This window comes from Didymella exigua, assembly GCF_010094145.1.
Source record: "Didymella exigua CBS 183.55 unplaced genomic scaffold M421scaffold_3, whole genome shotgun sequence".
Classification (NCBI taxonomy): domain Eukaryota; kingdom Fungi; phylum Ascomycota; class Dothideomycetes; order Pleosporales; family Didymellaceae; genus Didymella; species Didymella exigua.
Genome location: NW_022984777.1, coordinates 851,409 through 869,491, shown reverse-complemented (window position 1 = coordinate 869,491; position 18,083 = coordinate 851,409). Strand labels below are relative to the sequence as shown.

Here is an 18,083-nt window from a genome sequence, read left to right as displayed (position 1 = left end):
AGGGCTCTGATAACTTCAGGTGGCCGATAACGAGCCTCACAATCGGTTAATGATCCTAGTCAGACGTCGGTTGCTCCTGCAGCTAGCGGGCTGTTGCAGTTACTTGTTTAGGTCGAGCACTCAGTGGGTCCTTCATGGATGTCGTCCTCGGACTTGGAGATCAACGATCCTCCGCTTTGTGTGTGCCGACCAATTCCGCACCAATGCCACTACGACTTCTCATTTATATGAGATCCGAAAGGTAACAGTTCGAATTGCAACCACCACGTTTGAACATAGAGATGAAGTTTGGAGGGCGGTCGATCGTCGGGTTGATGTTTGAACGACATCGGCCCGCGGAGAGGTAACATCCGCGCACCAAGCCTCGTGTACCACTGCTAGCGTCGCCTTAACATTCCTCAGATGTCTTAGCGAGTTTTGAACTGTTCAGATTACCTTCTCGGGCATAGGCCTTGTCATCCCCTGTCATCCCCTCTCATCCCCTCTCATCCAGCACGCGATCTCGTCACCGAGCGCTTGGACTTCATGACTCCACAGCGTCTATCAACCGTCGGTTTACCCCAGCTTGGGGTAAACTAAAATGGATCCACAGATAAGTAGCATGATGATGTACCGGCAAGCGAGGATGGGTGTTATGAGCCGTGGGAGTGCTGATAGGCAGCGGTATAAAGACCCAGGTGCTCTTCTCCTTGATGTGTCCAGCCTCGAGCTCAGAACATCTTCACCATCTTTGCTGAGCTACCAAAGTCTTCCATCAAGATGTCTGAATTCGACGCTGCTCCACCCAACACACATGCTGGTGGTAAAGACAATGCACTCCGCACGAAAGGCAACGACCCCATGACTGTCCCCGTCGACGTCGACATCGGATACGCAGAGGAAAGGATCAACATGGAGGAGTATGAGCGAACAGTCCCGCTGTGGAAACGCGTGTGGCAGCATAGCTTGACACAAATGGTGCTGCTCAGCGTGCAAGCCTTCTGTGGTCCTGCCATGGCGGACGCTATTGCTGGTGAGTGTCTCGACGTACATGTTTACAGCACATGCTGAAAATCTCGAGGCCTTGGTGGAGGAGGTCTTGCAACACCCCAAACATCGAATATCGCGACCGCAATCAACTACACCATGTTGGCCATCTGTTGTGCTCTAGGCGGACCGATTGTCAACAAGCTCGGTACAAAGTGGTCCTTGGTCATCGGCGCTTGCTCGTTTCCCATCAGAGGTTCATCATACTACTGCAACAGTAAGTTCGGCAACCAATGGTATCTGATTCTAGGTGGCTTCTTCACTGGCATTGGTACGGGCACCTGGTACGTTGCCGAGAGTGGTACGATCATGTCGCTTGCGCCTTCCAACTCTCGTGGAAAGTACCTTGCTTTGTGGATCGTCGCTCGCAACCTTGGACAGCTGGTAGGAGGTGCCATCAAGTGAGTGCGTTATCGTGATGACGCAGACGCTCCCGCTGACACAACGAAGTCTCTCCAAGAACCACGTCAAGGGTGTGACTGGTGGCGTCACTCCTGACACATACATCGCATTCTTGATCATCGAATGCATGGCTCTGCCATTCGCCTTCCTCATCTCGCCTCTAGAGCGCGTGGTCAGGTCCGACGGCACCAAGATCCTTGTATCCGAGAAGTTGTCAACGAAGACAGAATTTAAGATGATCAAGGTCACTATGACCTCAAAACTCATCATGCTTTCAGCTCTTTGGGCTGTCTGGTCCTTCTTCTACAGGTAAGCACGCAGTCCAAACCTACCTTGCTGTACTGACGTCCTCTCTAGTGGCACATGGTCGACCTACCTGGGAACCTACTTTAGCGTTCGAGCTCGTGCGCTGTCGTCACTTGTCTCTCCTTTCTTCTGCATCGTTGGATGCTTCGCTCTGGGCTTCGTCCTTGACATGAAGAAGCTAAGCCAGCGACGAAGAGCTCAGATCGGTCTCTTCATGGTCGTCATCCTCAACCTCGGCGTTTACATCTGGTCAATCGTCATGCAGGCCAGATTCAACAGCAATAACCCTGGCAAAATCGACTGGGAGGATGCGCTGTACGCACGCTCCTTCTTACCCTACTTCTTCGTGCAGACAACTGGTCCACTGTCACAGTCGTACATGTACTGGCTGCTATCTTCGTTTGCGACTGACGCACAAGGTAAGTGATCTTGATCCAAGTGCACATGGAAGCGCATGCTGACTCAGTGTAGCGAACGTTCGCAACGGTGCCGCATTCCGTTGTCTCGAAGCTATCGGTCAGGCCATCTCATACGGCATGAACACCCAGATCAAAACCAGCCCTCTCATTGGATTTTGTGTTACCTTTGGCCTCATGGCTCTTGCCTTCGGTCCCATGTTGGTCTTGGTCAACTCGACCCCAGACCGCATTCCCGCCGATGTAACTGCGGAGGAAATTGAATGTGCGGAAAGCAAGGTTGGCGCCGTGAGCATCGACGTAAAGGCTTGAAGTACGAGAAAGTTGGTCTTGAATGTTTCAGAGCCTTCCATGAGCACGAGGTAGTTCAAGAATTAATCAAGTGTCCATCCACTCACGATGATTTCTTTTCCCCCCCACGTGCTAGGCCCAGAATAGGAAGCTGAACTTCAGCCTGCCGGCCTGCCTGCACCTTCTTAAACTTCAGCCTTCTTGCAACTCTTCCTGCCACAAATCCCAGTTTTTGACACTGTTTCAGGTTCTCAGGACATGGCTAGCACAGCTCTCGAACCACCGACTTCGACTACAACGCGATCTGATCGAATCGGCCGGCACCGAGATGTAAAGTGGCAGGAATGGCCCAAAAAGGCTCGCTGTCATGACGCCATGGACTCTGTGTCGCTCAGCTGCAGACACCCAGATCTTGAGGATGCTTCATTCATTGCATGGGGTTTGGAGCAAAGCAGCGAATCCAATGGAGCAGATGTGGAAATCGACGTCCTTTACGGTAGCGGATGCAATTTGCGTACGCCCTTGGGAGGTATTCGTGCATAGCGGTACTGACCACATCTAGTGTGGAAACGTAAAGTCGATCATGTGAAGCTTGAAAATGTGCTCAAGGTATGTATAGCACCCGGAAGGTAGCCTGTGGAAGTCTGACATCTGATCGAAAAGTTACCCGCTCCTTCCTTGCGGATCTGGTACGTAGACGAATCTCCTGATTTCTTCAACCAACTGGAGATTGGAACGGGTCAGGGACAATGGCTTATCTGATTGACCTTCTCAGCTTCATCAACACGCTTGCGACCAGTAAAAGCTGGCTTCCGGGAAATTTTGATTTACCCTCGTCCACCGTCAAAGTTCTTCGTGAGGCTGGCCTATCTGGTATTCTTTTGTGCAATCTATATTCCCAAGAGAGCTACTGGGCGAAGATGGGCAATCAGAAGTATTTGCATCATAACGACATGGGAAAGCTCGATAAATTTGGTATGCACTCAACTTCGGAGGCGCAACGAACTGACTAACATCTCCAGAAATATGCTATCAATACCGTTGCGGCTGGGACACGGGTGTGAGTTTTACTCATGCCATACGAGAGAAACAAAGAAGCACGTACTTCTGCATCAACTTTCCGTCCGGTGCTCGCGGCAGGCTCGAATCTATCTATCTTCACGAGAGCAGGCGAGCAGTACTCCATCGAGATTTCTTCCTCGACACACTGGTGGCCGATGACAGCCTGAAGCAATGGCAGATCGAGATTGGTGAGCGAAGATCGATGCTTCTTGGTATTGTACAGCAAATTATCGTCTCTCGCTCGATGCATTCCGCTGACACCTCATTGTAGGAGGGGATACTGGAGAAGCCATCGATCAAAGAGGTCAGAAATGACGCTCCCCAAGACAAGTTGAGACCCAATGGCAACGTCGACACACCTGCGCTCTCAATTCCTGAGAACCACTATAACGACGAGGAAAGGGACATTGGAATGCAGCCTGGAGTAAGCGTGACTAGTCCACGCAGAGTCGATACTGCAGAGTACTGGAAATACCATATTCTCAAGAGCTTCGGCGACCCTGGCAGACCAGAAGAAATCGACTTTGACAAGGCGACTCGTCAACTGCACAAGATGGTGCGCCATTGGCTTGGTCTACGGCAGGACTGCGAGGATCTTCTGGCGCAACTGCAATTCCTGCAGAAAACGTACAACATAATCAGGGGAAAGCGAAGCAAAGACTGGCTATGTGACCGCGGAGTCGATGCAGGAGAGTCTTTCGAGGCGTTGATATCCCAATGCGATATCTGCGTCCGATGGACCCAGGTTTATCATGACCGGACCAACATCCGCATCCAACTGGTAAGCGCATGCAGTACATAATTCAACGAGAACATGAGCCGTCACTGACATGTTATGCTAGTTGTTCCATCTCGCCAATCAACGCATGGCTGTCTTGAATCAGAATATCGCTGAAGTGAGTCAACAGACGGCGATCGATACGGCGTTGATTGCGGAGCAGACTCAGCAGGACTCGGCCTCGATGATCACTCTAGCTGCTGTCACCATGGTGTTTCTTCCAGGAACCTTTGTCTGTACAATCGTTAGCACCAACTTCTTCGATTTCGGTGATGAAGGGCTGCACGTGTCTGGCAAATGGTGGGTCCTCGTAGTCGTTGCGTTACCGTTGACACTAATCGTGTTCGGCGTGTGGTGGAAATGGAGAGACAGGAGAATTCAAAAAAACAAGCGGCCTTACGCAAGCAAGCAGAAGGAAGCAAATCCGGGATTAACATGATAGCTGACCAAAACGCTCGAAAGAGCCACATGCAGTTTCGAAAGACAGAATGATCGGGACTGATGTAGTGATTTGTATGCAGACAAGTCAATCGTAGATTCAGACATCAATAACGCTATGACTATGCAATCTGCCACCAAAGGCCGCTATGTCGCTTCTGAACACAAAGTAAGCCCAGAATGACCTCTGAACACCATCCAATGCAAAGATCCACCACATGTCTCAACCCTCTGAACACAAAGAAATTGTCGACGAGACTCCTGCCTACTTCCTGAAGTAATCGTGCCTCCTTTCACCGTCCCTATCGGGATTGTACGGCGTGTAACCACTCGGCGTCTGATGCCCCATAGGCGCCGCGCTGCTGAGTAGATCATGGTCGTCACGGGTCTGATAGTGCTGGGTCGAGTTGCTCTCCATGTGACGCAACCCTGGCTCTGGGCTTGGGCTGGGGCTGTATTCGCGCAAGTTGCTGGGTGTTTGGTGATAGCCCGCTGGGTACGTAACACCGGGCTCATCACGCGTACTACCGCGACTTGATGACCGACCGCGACCATTATCACCCCATAGTGTGGACGGCGACGCGGGGCGGGTGCTGTCGCCGTACATAGACCCTTGGTCAGAGTTGAACTCGGAGCGATCTTTGAAGTTTTCGTAGTCCATATTGTTCTCCGAGACGAATTCAAATGGTCCAGTAGCTGATGTTGCGATCTTGCCTGGGTTCTCCTTGCTCATGCGCTTCATCGAGTAGACGTCACCGAATGCTGAATTATCACCAACTTCACCATCAAGACGCCCACGGTAGACCTCCGCAAGGAGATGCTTGCTCTTCTCATGGACCATGGGAACGGTCAGCTTCTGGTACAGAGCAGGGTGGCCGAAGCGGGTGGCAACGCGGTCGCGTCTGCGAGCCTCCTTGTCAATTGGTGTCTGGGCTTCAGTGCCTGCGATTGAAGTGCCGTGGGTGTAGTACTTCATTGAATGATCGTACGTCCTCTTGCAGTAGATCTTGAAGCCAAGTATGATGAATGGCAGGGGAGCCATAGCAGCCGCCATCATATACTGCTGTGTGCCGCCTTTGGTAGCGACTAGGCATGCTGTAACGACGTTCGCAAGGAAGGCGCCGAACAGCATGCGGTTGAACAATACACGCCAGAAGAGGCCTCCTGATTCGTTCTTGGTAGTGAAGACGTACCTGGGAATCTGTCAGCAATTTTGGTCCAGAGTAAATTTGGAAGGCACTTACATCAAGAGATACTTCTTCATCCAGGAGTCAAGAGTAAAGTAGAATGCGGTGACAACGAGAGTGATGGGCTGCAACAATCCGAATACCAAAGTGACTGTCGAGTAGAACAAGAAGTAGTTGTAGTAACTAGTGTAGTCGAATGGAGGCGGGGCGGTACGCTGAATCAGCTCGCGGGGCGTTGGGTTGAGGAACTTGCGCGAGAATGAACCCCAAAGTAGACTGACAGCTTGTGATAGATCGATGACAGCACCCAGGTTTCGCTGGACAAGCCAAGTGATCCAGTACGTCGAAACGTTACATAGGGCGCCCATAAGCTGTTGGAAAGGCTCGATAGCCTTGACGACCGCGAAAAAGCTCGCATCGCCCTGACGTGCCGCTAAGGCACTCATAATGATCTGAAAGACGGCTGAAAAAATGGAGAAAACGACCAGATTGTTGAAAACAAAGAAGGCATACAATTGGTGAAGGACATGCTTCTCGCGAGAGCTTTTCGACTGGTCGCCAGCCTTGATGGACAGGCGACGGAAGATGATGGGGAGGAAGTAGTAAACCAGCGATGTCAGTGCTGGCGCAAGGATGCCCTGTACCGCAGCCCAGAACTTGGGGTGCGCTGCCATCTCTGTCTGGAAGGCTGCCCAAAAGAGCGCCAGGTTGTTCAGCTTTGATAAGAAGATAGCGATGCCGGCGTTGGGAATGAAGTATAGTACTGTGAGTAGCGTAATCCATATGTTCATGATGAATCGTCGCGATCGCCGCTGCTGCGGGGTGAGGAGCAGGTTCTTCCAGACTATGTCGTTTGGCTTGGGAGTAAGGCGAATGGTAGTCCCTTCGGGATGCTTGCTGCGTGCAGCAAATGCAACCGTATGTGCAGATTCGAGAGTCTCGTAGCTGGCGAACCCGAATGGCATGGCATCTCTGCTGTCCACCGTCTCGCGGGCTTCCTTGATCTTCAACTCAAGGCGTTGGATTCTCGCGGTCAGGTAATCGATGGCGTCCACCTTTTGCTTTTTGTCTGTGAACTCTGGGTCTCTCTTTGAAGGCGTGCACATGGGGCGCTCGGCAGGCAATTGGGCGGGGTTCTTCAAGTATTTTGAAAGAACTGCCTCTAACTCCATGACCGCTTCCTCGTGCGCCTCGATCAAATCTGGGATATCCTTGACGTTCCTGCCAATAGTCGTTCGCGGTACTTCCGATGTAGTCTTGACGCTGTCCGTGATATCCACTAAGCCTTGGTCGCTGCGCATGTTCTTCTTGACGTCAGTTATCAGAAGGGTCCTGGCATGCAAACTGTTCTGATACTCGGGGCTCTCCATGTAGGTTCGACGCAGACGATGCACGGCACGGTATGTCCACCACAAGAAACCGCACACGATGAAGTCGAAGACATATGCCATAACCACGTGGGCCCAAAGAGCCTCACCGTACATCCTTTGAGGTGTCATCAGGGTGAAGGTGGCCAGCGACTGATCCGTCAAGCTGCCAGTGAGCTTGCCCTGCCTGATCGAGTAGATAATGTTGATGGGAACAATAACTGCACATCCAAAGACAGCCAGAGTGATGAACATATTGCGGCACATTCTCCCGAACCGAAGGAATATAGTCGCATCCATGCCGATTCGTTCGACATAATAATCCTCATTTGTCTTGAACACTGGTTTGTACCAGGCAAATAGCGATTTATCGAGCGGCGGCGGTCGGTGCTTTTCGTCGGCGTAACGCAGGCGGGGGGCGTAAACGATAGTGTTGAAAGGTCGCAATAGTAGGAATGCTATGAATATGGCGCAGGTGACGCCGAGGGATGTGCCAATAGCGGTCAGAACGGCATCTTGATCTACCTTGAGCAGTGTCAGTATGTACCTTGTGTAGTCACCAAGGTCGCGTGCGTACTTGGGCGCCCAGCGGGTTGTTGTTCATAACATCCTCGAACTTCTGGCCAATGCTCTCGTCCCGCGAGAGCAGCCATGGTGGCGATTTCGAATCCATTGTCGTGTGTGGGGTAAGTGGAAGAGTGAGCGAGCGAGCGAGCGTGGGTGCAAATGCGAGCGGGCAAGTGGGTAGGTATGACGAGCGAGGGAGGTGCTCAACACATGCCTCGTATTCGCGAAGGGTATTGTGCTGTCGCGCAGAGCGAAAGTGATGGTCACGAAGACGGCGTGAGGTGAAGCTGCGCGCGTCGCAGCAAGCAGAGCAGGAACAAAGATACGAAGGAAACGTCGCTGTCCGCTGCTGCAGAAGAGTGTGCAGACACAAAGGCCCACGAAGAGATCGGCGTTCGAGGCAGGTTAACGCGTCCGTTATCCGTTGGTAAGGGAAGAAGCCGCGTCGACAAGGGTCTGGCATGCGTCTGAGTGATCCACTTAGCGTCCACTTTGACGCCGCACAGCCGCCGACGCCTGACAGTGAATCTGTTTTTCGGTTCCAGAAGCCTGCCAAAGTTCGCTCAATCGAGGACGTCTTCCCCTTTTAGGAGGCCCATCGACGCTCGGTTTTGCGGAGGGCAGCTGTCAGTCCCGCGCTACAGCGCCCCGCCCGAGTTGACCAGGCCCTGACGCAACGCTCGAGTATAGCCGTATTCTATCGAAAGACCGCCGCAGTGCGTGCACAACGCATTCAACACCGTGAAATGCGGCCGCCAGCTTGGTCTGACCCCCGTGACACAGGGCTTGCATTCCTCAACCCTGCACACCGTGTTTCGCATCTCAGACGCCGTTTTAGTGGCCTTGAAGGCCTGGGGATTGGAAGCCAGGCACGCCCTGTGATTGGCTGCACGGGATACACAGTCTTGCCGACCTCCGCTTGACGGAAGTCAACCTCGTGTTTCAGACCTGTCATTATTTGGTGACGACGCGCCACAGGACACTGTCGCTTATGCGCTAGCCATGGCGGAGCTGAGAAAAGTCTCTACTAAACTCTGAACGAACACGTTAGCCGTTGAGCGCCAAGCTGTGGTTCGTGGTGGACATGTGGTTGTTGGCCTCAGGAAAAGTAAAAGTGATCGCACACCGAGTCCACAGAGGGATCTCTGATACGCAGTATCTGTGAATGAGACAGTCTTGCAGACGAAGACTGTCTCCGTCATCACGGGCGTAGGATAAGGGTTTCATGTAGTACATACCATTGAAGTGGAGAAAAAGCGATCAGCGTTGTACGCTGTCGGCCTTGTGAGCAGTTCACCAACAAGCACGTGGATGCAGCGATGCAATGCTAATGCCGTCTTTTATCGATATCCAAGCTTTTATCTATCATCAAGTCATCCAGTCATGCATGTCCTTTTGTCTTACCCCGAGTTCACGAACTTTGGTTATGTCGTGCCCAAGTATCACATGAGAAGCTTCCGATCAAGGAAGTCCTCTATCTAATCGCAAAATCATCTCCTCGTCGTAGTGGATCCGATCCGCTCTCTAAGCGCTGCCGGCGGCCTTGACGATCTCCGAGACCTTCCTGGCAAGATCTTCGGCCTCCGCTTTGGTCGCAGCCTCAGCGTACACACGGACAGCGTCCTCGGTACCACTGGCACGGGCGAACGAACGACCCTGGCGGACCTTCTGCACCTCCCTGTCGATCTGTGCCTGGACACCCTCGGGGCTTGTGAGCTTGCGCTCAGCATCTGTGGTCTTGAAGATGGTGCGGTCGTTGACCAGGACCTTAAGTAGACGGTTGGGGAGGTCAGTGTAAGTCGAGAGCCACTCCTGAGGGCCCCAGTGCTTGTGCGCAAGGACCACTTCGACGAGCAGGAAGTCAGAGAGCGCATCGCCGACTGATTGGTTAATGAGATTGATGCAGGCTTGCAAAACTTCCTTAGCCTCCTTCTCGCCAGGGTTTCTGGGCTCGTACTTCTCGATGTTGTCGAGGGTATCGTGCGAGAAGATGACAGTGCCGTGACCGTTAGCCTCGAAGTATACTCCAATGTCAAGCTTCTCTGCAGCGTGGTGCAGATACTTGACACCAGTAGGAGTGCAGTCGACCTTAAGCTTCAGGTTCTGCTCAACGTAGTTTGTGGCAGCTCCGTTGGCGTAGGCAGTCTGTACAACACCGATCTTGATAGAGTCTGCGAGCCCGGCCTGGCGTACAAGGTCGCCTAGGAAAGATGCGACAAGGGTTGCAATGCGGTCACCGTCCAGAAGACGGAATACGTTCTGCTCGTCCTTGAAGTAGTACACGACACGGTCAGCGTCGCCATCGAGGGATGCACAGCGGTCGCCAGGTCCGGCCTTGGAAGAGGGGGGAGCGCGCTGGTTGGTCTTGACATAGTCTGCACCGCACTATAACAACAGTCAGTGGACAGTTTCTTGTGCATCAAGGTCATCTAGCTCACATCAACGTTCAGGCTCTCAGGCTTGACAACGTTGTCGTTGATGACAAAGATCTCAAGGCCACCATCGTCCTTCGATGGCAGGTACTTGATCAACTCCGTGAGCTTGGGTCCGCCGACACCGTTGGCGCCGTCCACAGTAAGAGATCCTGAGGGCTTCTTGCCGCGCAGCGCAGTCTTGAACGCAGCGCCAAACTTCTCGTAGTAGCCCTTCTCGGTGGGTGTGCCGTATGCGTCCTTTGTGCCCTCAGTATTCAGACAGCGGACCATGTAGTGGAGCTGAGGTGTGGTGAGGAAACCGTACTCCTTGACCTCAGCGCCAGCGGCCGCAAGGCCGTCCTGGAGGCAACCAAGAAGCCTTGCGCCAGATGCTCTTGTATCGCGAGCGACAACGACGCGAGCGGGGGTATTCAAGTCGATCTTGAACTTCGCGGCGACATCGTGGTAGTATTTCGAAACGTGCTCGGGGCTGGACTTGTTGGCCATCTCGGTGCTGATGACCTCCCATTCCTCCTACACATCATATTAGAATTGCCCTGCACTTCTCCCTCGCCCCCGCATGAGCTGATAGAGCGTACCTGCAGCATGTTGCCCTGCAGAATCATTAGCATGACTTTCGCAGCCATGGGTTGAAGGCTCATACCAACGGCTCAACGAGCTTCACACCGTTGTCCTGAGGAGGATTGTGGGAGGCTGTGATCATGACGCCAATATATTTGCCCTTCAGAGCTCGCGATCGAAGGGCTGCGATGAGACCAACGCGTGTAAGGACCGAGTCGAGGACATCGCTGTTGCGGTCAGCTTGGTGTCGCGGGGTTGGGGATGGGGTATGTGGAGAGCCTTACGCCTTGGTACGAAACTACAATATGGTCAGTCAACAATTTTTCGCGCTCTATAGTGCCCGACTTACTCCAGCTGTTCCGTACGTGTAGATAAGGCCCTCAGGCGCAGGGTGCTTCTGCGCAGCGTCGGCGATGGGGTCAGACATGACGATGGTAGAGGGGTGTTCAAGGGATGACAATGCAAGAAACTGGATATCAGACAGAAGGCTCACGCTCAGCGAAGAGGCGAGAAGACAAATTGGAGAAGTTCAAGCGTCAGTCGAGGCGGCGATGGTCTGATGTAGCTGGCCGCTGCCAGAGTCGCAAGCGTTGGTGGGGCGCTGTGCAGGGATCATGAGCTCTAAGATCAGCAACGTGCTTTCTATTTCGAGTGACGTTGCATTGCTCGTACCTGACGAGCCATTTGTGTCACAGCATCTTCAACCGGCCTGCCGCGAATGTCCGCTGTCAACGAGAGCGGTACAACCAATAAATTGCTTGCGAAATCAGCTGGAAGACTGCTTCTGAACATCGTTGCGCAATTAACAGCTCGGACATATTGCGGGGTCAGAGGTCGTCTTGCCTATTTGCTTGAGCCGAGCTTGACCGCCTCTTTGTGAGCAGTACGTAAGACCAGACCTTTCATGTCTGTGTGTACTTTATGCACGCTCAGAGGCAGTGCTTGCAGTCAGCATTCGAGACGGACGTCAACATCACTTCAACATACGGAGATGGAGTCGTTGGAGAGATGAACTCGGCTGCCTTCCTGGAGAAGGAGCATCGATAGAGACTAGCTAGAGAGTCGAAGAAAGTCCAGGTCCACGCAGCCACCAGGTACTGATGAAGTGACTGCCAAAAGAAAAGGAATAGAGTTTCGATGCAAGTGCTCAGAAGCCCTGTGGCCCGAGACCAGGGAACGGCCTTGGGTTGCCAAAACCACCAACGAGGACGCTGTGTCCTGGAACCGGGCTGCCAATCTCGCCTAACGTCGCAGGTGGAGGCGCCATATCGACGAACTTGATGTGTGAGAGACGACCAGGGCCAGACTCCTTGTATTCGAGGGAGCCACCGCCATTGGTCTGCTTGATGTCGATGATATCGCACGCCTCTTTGATCTCGTCAGGCGTAACAGCTGGCTCGCCAGGGTTGCGTAGGTTGTCGATCTGATGGTGCACCTCTGATGCATCAACATAGCCATCCTGGGTAGGCTGGCGAGCGGCGACCATCTTGCACGCAGCGCAAACCATTCGGCGCAGCCACACTATGCGCTGCTCATTGGGACCACGCTCGTTCGTGCGGATGTTGCCAACCGGAAATGGGTTGTTGAAGAAGCCAGAGGTGGGCGAGTTGCCCCACGAGGCGCCAGAACCCAGCGAGAACGGCATGGGCGGTGTTCCCCAAATGTTACCGCCAGGTGCTCCGAAGGCAGAGAAAGAGTCATTTCTGGGCGGTATCGGCGCGTCTGCAAATCCAAAGCCCATGGGCGTCCCTCTGAAGGAGCCATGCTGCTGCACACTTGCTCTTCGCTCAGGAGGTTCGGGTATGTCTTCCGCATCGTCAAGGAGAGCCTTGCTACCTAGATGGTCCGCAAGGTCGTCAATGTCAGGTCGCGACTCATCGTCGTTGGCTTTGTTGCTCGAGGGTCGCTTGATAGGCGTTGGCCGTTGAATTGGCTGTGCATGAGGGCCAGAGATAGGACTGTCAACGCTTGGCAGCCTGTCAAACGATCCAGATCCTTGTCTCGAATGAGGTGACATGCCCATGCCGAATCCGGGAATCTGGTTTGGTCCTCCAAAGCCTGGCATGGGCCCAAATCCAGGAGGACCATCCATGGGGAACCCACGACCCATCGGCATGCCTGGCGGAGGGAAACCACGGAAGTTCTGCGTACCAAGCTGTGGTGGGAACGGAGGCATGCCCGGACGAGGTGCCATCATGCCAGGCAGCATCGACCCTTGGCCGGGAAAACCGTTGAGACCTGGTGGCAATCCTCCCATGTTAAGCCCTGGTGGCCCGGGCATACCTGGTGGAGGTCCTAGCAGGGGCATTGGTAGCACTTGCTGGCTATGCTGGAGATGGTTATGATGTGGCCCTGCTGGCGGCTTCGTCAAGATTGACTTCGGCATGGTAGGCCCATGAGCGTTCGTAGGCGATAGTGACTTGCTCGTGCCGGGTGCGGCCTGTGGTGTGATTGGCGAGGAGCCATGCGAGCCCTGCTGCGAGGTCTGACGAGGTCGATTTGGTGTTGGCGCCTTGGGTAGGGCTGGAGTGACATGCGGCGATGGCATCCCAGAGGACGATGTTTGCTTCAACAGCTGAGGTGGCAGTGCAACAGGTGGCTGTGACGCCTTCCGTGCGCCAGCTGCCGCAGCTTGCTTGTCTGCTTTTGCCTTTGCATCGCGCTCTTTCCTCTCCTTGTCCTCCTGGATCCTCTTTTCACGAGCTTCCTTCTCTTGAGCTTCTCGTTCTTCGCGCTCTCTTCGCTTCGCCTCATCTTTGGCCTTCTTTTCTTGCGCCTTTGCTTCGCGCGCTTTCCTTTCGGCTTCCTGATGTCGTTCGCGCTCCTCTTGTTGGCGTTTCTGGCGTTCGGCCTCTTTGCGCTGCTTCTCTTCCTCTTGGGCTTTGCGTTCAGCCTCTTTCTTCCGGCGCTGTTCCTCCCGCTTCTTACGCTGTTCCTCCAATCGCTTCTCTTCGGCAGCTTTCAGTTCGGCTTCCTTGGCGGCCCGCTCAGCTTCTTTGCGGGCTTGCTTCTCAGCTTGTTCCTGCCTCTGCTTCTCCTTTTTCTCTTTCCGCTTCTGGGCCTCTTTGAGCTTCTTGGCCTCTTTCTGGTCCTTGCGTTCGTCCTCTTCTGCCAGCTCCTCCAGCAGCCGCTGCTGTCGTTCTGCCGCCACCTTTTCTCGATACGCCTGTAGGACTCGTTGCTCAAACATGCGCGCTGCAAATATCTGAAACATTCGCCGCCCCTCCTCCATCCTCTGCTCCTCCGTCATGGTATCCTGCAATCCATTAGCCAAGATAGCTGCGATCTCGCCAACAGTACGCACATCCTCGTCCTCATCGTCCTCCTCGTAGTCCTCGTCCTCGTAGCCTTCCTCCTCGTCTCCCTCCTCGTCGAACTCGTCTTCTTCCGGTGGGGGTCCGTGGCTGTGGCCGCCGTGGGTCTGGTACATGCTTGGATGAGCTTGGTATTGCGCCTCTTCTTCTCTCTGCATCCTCCGTTCGGCAAGCTGCTCCATCATCTCGATGAACTTCTTCCCGTCGTTTTTCAGCAGATCGTCAGCAACGGTCAGTATGCCACCTGTTTCCAACAATCAGTTTGTTTCGATACCAAGATGGCAAACACTCACCTTTCACCTGTAGACTGCTGCCAAAGTGGATAAAGTCAGACGCTTCGGGCGGTGGTAGACTACGGTCTTCCGAGCTGTAGTCGGCCTCGGAGGATATCTCGCTGTTCGAATAGTCTTCCTCTTCGTCGCCCGAGTACTCCTCGTCTTCGTCTCCGTCGTCGTCTTCGTCTTCGTCTTCGTCATCGTCGTCGGCGTAGTGGTGGCCATGCGCAGGCGGCGGGTGTGTGGTCATGAGCGGGCGCGGGTGAGGGGCACTGGAGACACGACGGTAATTAGCATCTGGCAAGAAACTACCGACGTCCTGCTGGAGGTGCGCGTACTGCTCGAGTTCTTCATAATATGCATCATATAGAACCTCCAGCTCCTCCTCAATGGCCGTGCGTTTCCTCCCACACACGGAGCAGCTGCACGAGTGCTTCTGCTGCTCCTTCATTTTGCGCAGGACAGCCTCCTTCTCGATCTTGACGAGCGACTTGCGTTCGTCTTCGCCGAGCGACAGCCAGAACTCGCGGATGCGCTCCCGTTCTTCCTGCGTCGACGTGTTCCATATGGGGTCTTTCCGCTTTGGCCCCCCAGCTCGCGCGTGGGCGGGCACGGGACTGTGTCGCGGCACGACATGCTGCGTGTAGGCGAGCGGAGGGGGCGGCTGGGAGGCTCGCTTCTTGCGCCTCGACTTCTTGGCGCTGGCGCTGGGTGTGGGCGCGTGGCCGTACGCCTGCTGGTAGTGGCCGTTCATGCCGTACGCGTGCGCATCGTAGTGGTCGGGCTCGTCGTCCGAGTAGAAGTCGGGCTCGTCGTCGTACTGGGCGTCGTCCAGGTCGGGCCCTGCTGCATACTGTGGGGCAGGCTGGCGGGCGTGGGCGGCAGCACCCAGGGCGGGCGACAGGCCATGCACGCCATTCTCCACAGGCAGCGCGGGGCCAGCGGGCTCCTGAGCGGCCTTCTTGGCGGCCTCCTTCTCTCGCCGCTTCTGCTTCTTGCGATTCACGGCGGCCGGCTGGGGAGGGCGAGCGCCGACGGAGCCATTGGAGGCCACGGCCGCGGGGGAGGGCGCCTTCGTGCCGTGGGCCATGGCGGCAGCGGCGAGGCGGCGGAGCGAGGGGTGACGTGCTGGCTGGCTGGCTGGCTGGCAGACTGGCGGGCAGACTGGCGGACTGGCGGACTGGCAGGCTGGCGGGCTGGCGTGCTGGCGGAGACGTCAGGGAGGTTCTGCGGCGGTGACAAGTGACTGGCAGCGCCGGGGGCCGGCTAGCGTGCTGGGCCACTCGCAGCAGGGACGAGAGAGGAACGGTGCTGGCGGGGCCGGGGCGGCGCGCTGCACTGGAGGCGGGCGTGCGCGACAGTCTCCGCGGTGGGCGACGGGCAGAGACTGCGGGAGGTGGTCGTCGCGGATCGCGGGTCGTGGGCGCGGTCGGAGCGTGGGTCGGGCGGCACCTCACTGCTATGCGCGGACGGCGGTGGTGTTGATGCGGCAGGTGCTTTAGGCGGCCTTGGCGATCTCTGGGACTGGGGGGGGAGGGGACTGCGCGACTGCGCTGCGAGACTGGGACGGGACGAGGGCTGCTGCGCCTTCTCGCCCTCCCCACGCACGCCCTCCCATCCGCGCAGACCGACCCTCTAGCGACAGACGTCTAGCGACAGCCCCCTCTTCGTGTGCGCTCTATTCCTGACACGCCCGCCCGTGCTCGAGGCCCTGCAGCACCACACCCGGCGCCGCCGACCATCGCTGCGTCGCCGCGTTCATCCATTCTTAAGGGCCGCGCTCCCCGCCGACTCTCTCGCTCACCTCCCAGCCGCCCCGACCTGTCGCGCCTCGCCCACGCAGCACCGCCCTCGCTCGCCCACCCACTCGCCCTGCACTCACTCGCTCCCGTCAGTCGCTCCAGTCCCCGTGGAGCCGCCCCCCCCCCCCCCCCCCCCCCTCCCGGTCTAGGCGCCTTCTCTCTGTCTCACCCGCCGGCCGCCCGACTCGCTGCCCTCCGCCTGCACCGTCTGCCCGCACCCCTCGAGATATCCCGCATTCCTATCTGCCGGGTCCCGCGCTGCGCAATCCACCCGCAACACCGTGCCGCCCTAGACATCGCCAGCTTTGCACTCGACGCAACACGCGCCCGCTGTCCAGCCAATCGCAGCACCGCCCCAAGCCTGCTGTGTTGTACACGGTACCTCATCCATCATGTCGCAGCAGCAGAACAATGGCGAGTCTGTGATGCGTAGGTAAGTCGCAATTCTGCTTTTCGCTGTTTGCAATCAGACCGAGCACCGTTGTTTGTTGCGCCTTGCACGTCGATCATCACTCCGGCGCCTGCAGCACCTGCAGCACCTGCATCTCCCCCCTGGCTCCTTGCAGCGGTCCAGCAGCGGTCCCTTCTGCCATCTGCTCTCTTTGCTTGGATCATTTCCCCTTGCTCCACAGCTTAAGTAACAGCATGCTGCACCGCGCGCATGGTTTGGAGCTTTCGCGACCCCGGCTCAACAGTAGTCTGTGTCGGTGCTCCGGTCCAACCACACCCTGGTCTAAAAATAGGGCCTTGTACATGCCGCCCCCTGTCCATGTTTATCGACTCTCGACATTTTTCTTGGTCTCTAGTGCCAGGGCGTCTACTTGCATCACTCTTCACCTCAACCACACTGTTTTCTAGCCGCATTTGCCTTCTGCTCCGCTTGTGCAACACCCCATGCTGACCTCAGACCACCAGGAAATTAGTAATTATTGGCGATGGAGCTTGCGGCAAGACTAGTCTTCTCAGCGTATTCACCCTTGGCTACTTCCCCACTGTGGGTACCTCCTCTCCGAGCTGCGCCATGGCTCAATTGTCAACGCGGCATGGCTCAATTGTCAACGCGGCATGGCTCAATTGTCAACGCGGCATGCTAATGTGTCTTGCAGCGTTATGTTCCTACCGTCTTCGAAAACTACGTCACAGACTGCAGAGTAGATGGTAAATCCGTCCAGCTGGCACTATGGGATACCGCGGGCCAGGAGGACTACGAACGCTTGCGCCCACTCGCTTACAGTAAAGCACATGTCATCCTCATCGGGTTTTCTGTCGATTCACCCGACTCGCTGGAAAACGTCAAACACAAGTGGGCCGAGGAGGCCCGCGAAAGGTGCCAGGGCATCCCCATCATACTTATTGGGTTGAAGAAGGATCTCCGCGACGACCCGCTCGCCCAGGAGGAGATGAGGAAGAAGTCGCTCCGTTTCACCACCCCTAAGCAGGGCAGTGACATGAAAGAGATGATTGGCGCCCGCAAATATCTCGAGTGCTCCTCGCTTACAGGAGACGGCGTCGACGACGTTTTCGAAGCTGCTACGCGCGCTGCGCTACTTTCAGTCGACAAGAAGGAGGGTGCCGGCTGCGGCTGCGTGGTCCTATAAGCAGCCCTCCCATCTGCCTTGCGAGCGAATTCGCACATCATCAGCATTGGGCGGCGTTATCTTCTTGGGCTATCACCAACTGCCAGGCGTTGTTAGCGTCTGTTGCATATTCTTCTTGCGTTGTTTATCTACGTCTGCTGTTCGAAAGGCTCCTGTGGCAAGGGTGGAAGAATGCTTCAGTTCTCTTGGACATATTAAGCATAGGATTGTTACCAAAGGGCGGACATAAGGCCTGACGGACTAATGATGATACGGACT

The 18,083-nt window shown here is 55.5% G+C and overlaps 7 protein-coding genes across 7 annotated transcripts; 3 read left to right on the top strand and 4 right to left on the bottom strand.

Moving 5' to 3' along the window:
• Nucleotides 1–480: 480 nt before the first annotated feature.
• Nucleotides 481–2,547, top strand: M421DRAFT_416478 (MFS general substrate transporter). The gene is made up of 5 exons (XM_033591086.1): nucleotides 481–1,012; nucleotides 1,061–1,427; nucleotides 1,477–1,737; nucleotides 1,786–2,153; nucleotides 2,206–2,547. Exons 1-5 carry the CDS (start codon nucleotides 760–762, stop codon nucleotides 2,460–2,462), a joined length of 1,506 nt encoding a protein of 501 aa, XP_033453129.1. The 5' UTR covers nucleotides 481–759; the 3' UTR covers nucleotides 2,463–2,547.
• Nucleotides 2,548–2,816: 269 nt separating this feature from the next.
• M421DRAFT_1459 (uncharacterized protein) lies at nucleotides 2,817–4,720 on the top strand (the record flags this gene model as incomplete). Its single annotated transcript, XM_033587532.1, has 7 exons — nucleotides 2,817–2,955; nucleotides 3,004–3,050; nucleotides 3,105–3,130; nucleotides 3,217–3,416; nucleotides 3,464–3,720; nucleotides 3,775–4,284; nucleotides 4,346–4,720. The coding sequence occupies 7 exons, from the start codon at nucleotides 2,817–2,819 to the stop codon at nucleotides 4,718–4,720; spliced, it is 1,554 nt and encodes a 517-aa protein (XP_033453128.1).
• A 264-nt stretch (nucleotides 4,721–4,984) lies between these two features.
• On the bottom strand, nucleotides 4,985–7,946 carry M421DRAFT_98066 (DUF221-domain-containing protein; the record flags this gene model as incomplete). Its single annotated transcript, XM_033598577.1, has 3 exons — nucleotides 4,985–5,912; nucleotides 5,964–7,798; nucleotides 7,851–7,946. 3 exons carry the CDS (start codon nucleotides 7,944–7,946, stop codon nucleotides 4,985–4,987), a joined length of 2,859 nt encoding a protein of 952 aa, XP_033453127.1.
• A 1,418-nt stretch (nucleotides 7,947–9,364) lies between these two features.
• Nucleotides 9,365–11,263, bottom strand: M421DRAFT_54091 (N-acetylglucosamine-phosphate mutase; the record flags this gene model as incomplete). Its single annotated transcript, XM_033595182.1, has 4 exons — nucleotides 9,365–10,225; nucleotides 10,279–10,788; nucleotides 10,919–11,115; nucleotides 11,182–11,263. The coding sequence occupies 4 exons, from the start codon at nucleotides 11,261–11,263 to the stop codon at nucleotides 9,365–9,367; spliced, it is 1,650 nt and encodes a 549-aa protein (XP_033453126.1).
• A 720-nt stretch (nucleotides 11,264–11,983) lies between these two features.
• M421DRAFT_89202 (uncharacterized protein) lies at nucleotides 11,984–15,515 on the bottom strand (the record flags this gene model as incomplete). The annotated part of the gene is made up of 2 exons (XM_033597746.1): nucleotides 11,984–14,394; nucleotides 14,444–15,515. 2 exons carry the CDS (start codon nucleotides 15,513–15,515, stop codon nucleotides 11,984–11,986), a joined length of 3,483 nt encoding a protein of 1,160 aa, XP_033453125.1.
• A 279-nt stretch (nucleotides 15,516–15,794) lies between these two features.
• M421DRAFT_251547 (uncharacterized protein) lies at nucleotides 15,795–16,751 on the bottom strand. The gene is made up of 2 exons (XM_033588609.1): nucleotides 16,413–16,751; nucleotides 15,795–16,346 (listed from the first exon to the last, which is right to left on the bottom strand). Exons 1-2 carry the CDS (start codon nucleotides 16,612–16,614, stop codon nucleotides 16,075–16,077), a joined length of 474 nt encoding a protein of 157 aa, XP_033453124.1. The 5' UTR covers nucleotides 16,615–16,751; the 3' UTR covers nucleotides 15,795–16,074.
• M421DRAFT_53076 (GTP-binding protein rho2 precursor) lies at nucleotides 16,620–17,825 on the top strand (the record flags this gene model as incomplete). The annotated part of the gene is made up of 3 exons (XM_033595078.1): nucleotides 16,620–16,660; nucleotides 17,143–17,221; nucleotides 17,334–17,825. 3 exons carry the CDS (start codon nucleotides 16,620–16,622, stop codon nucleotides 17,823–17,825), a joined length of 612 nt encoding a protein of 203 aa, XP_033453123.1.
• Nucleotides 17,826–18,083: the final 258 nt, after the last annotated feature.

Coding starts and splice junctions, on each gene's coding strand:
- M421DRAFT_251547 (XM_033588609.1), bottom strand. CDS start 16,614: ATGAGGTACCGTGTACAACACAGCAGGCTTGGGGCGGTGCTGCGATTG. Junction 16,347..16,412: donor GTGCAGGCGGAGGGCAGCGA/GTCGGGCGGCCG, acceptor GGGGGGGGGGGG/GGGCGGCTCCACGGGGACTG.
- M421DRAFT_416478 (XM_033591086.1), top strand. CDS start 760: ATGTCTGAATTCGACGCTGCTCCACCCAACACACATGCTGGTGGTAAA. Junction 1,013..1,060: donor CATGGCGGACGCTATTGCTG/GTGAGTGTCTCG, acceptor GAAAATCTCGAG/GCCTTGGTGGAGGAGGTCTT. Junction 1,428..1,476: donor CTGGTAGGAGGTGCCATCAA/GTGAGTGCGTTA, acceptor GACACAACGAAG/TCTCTCCAAGAACCACGTCA.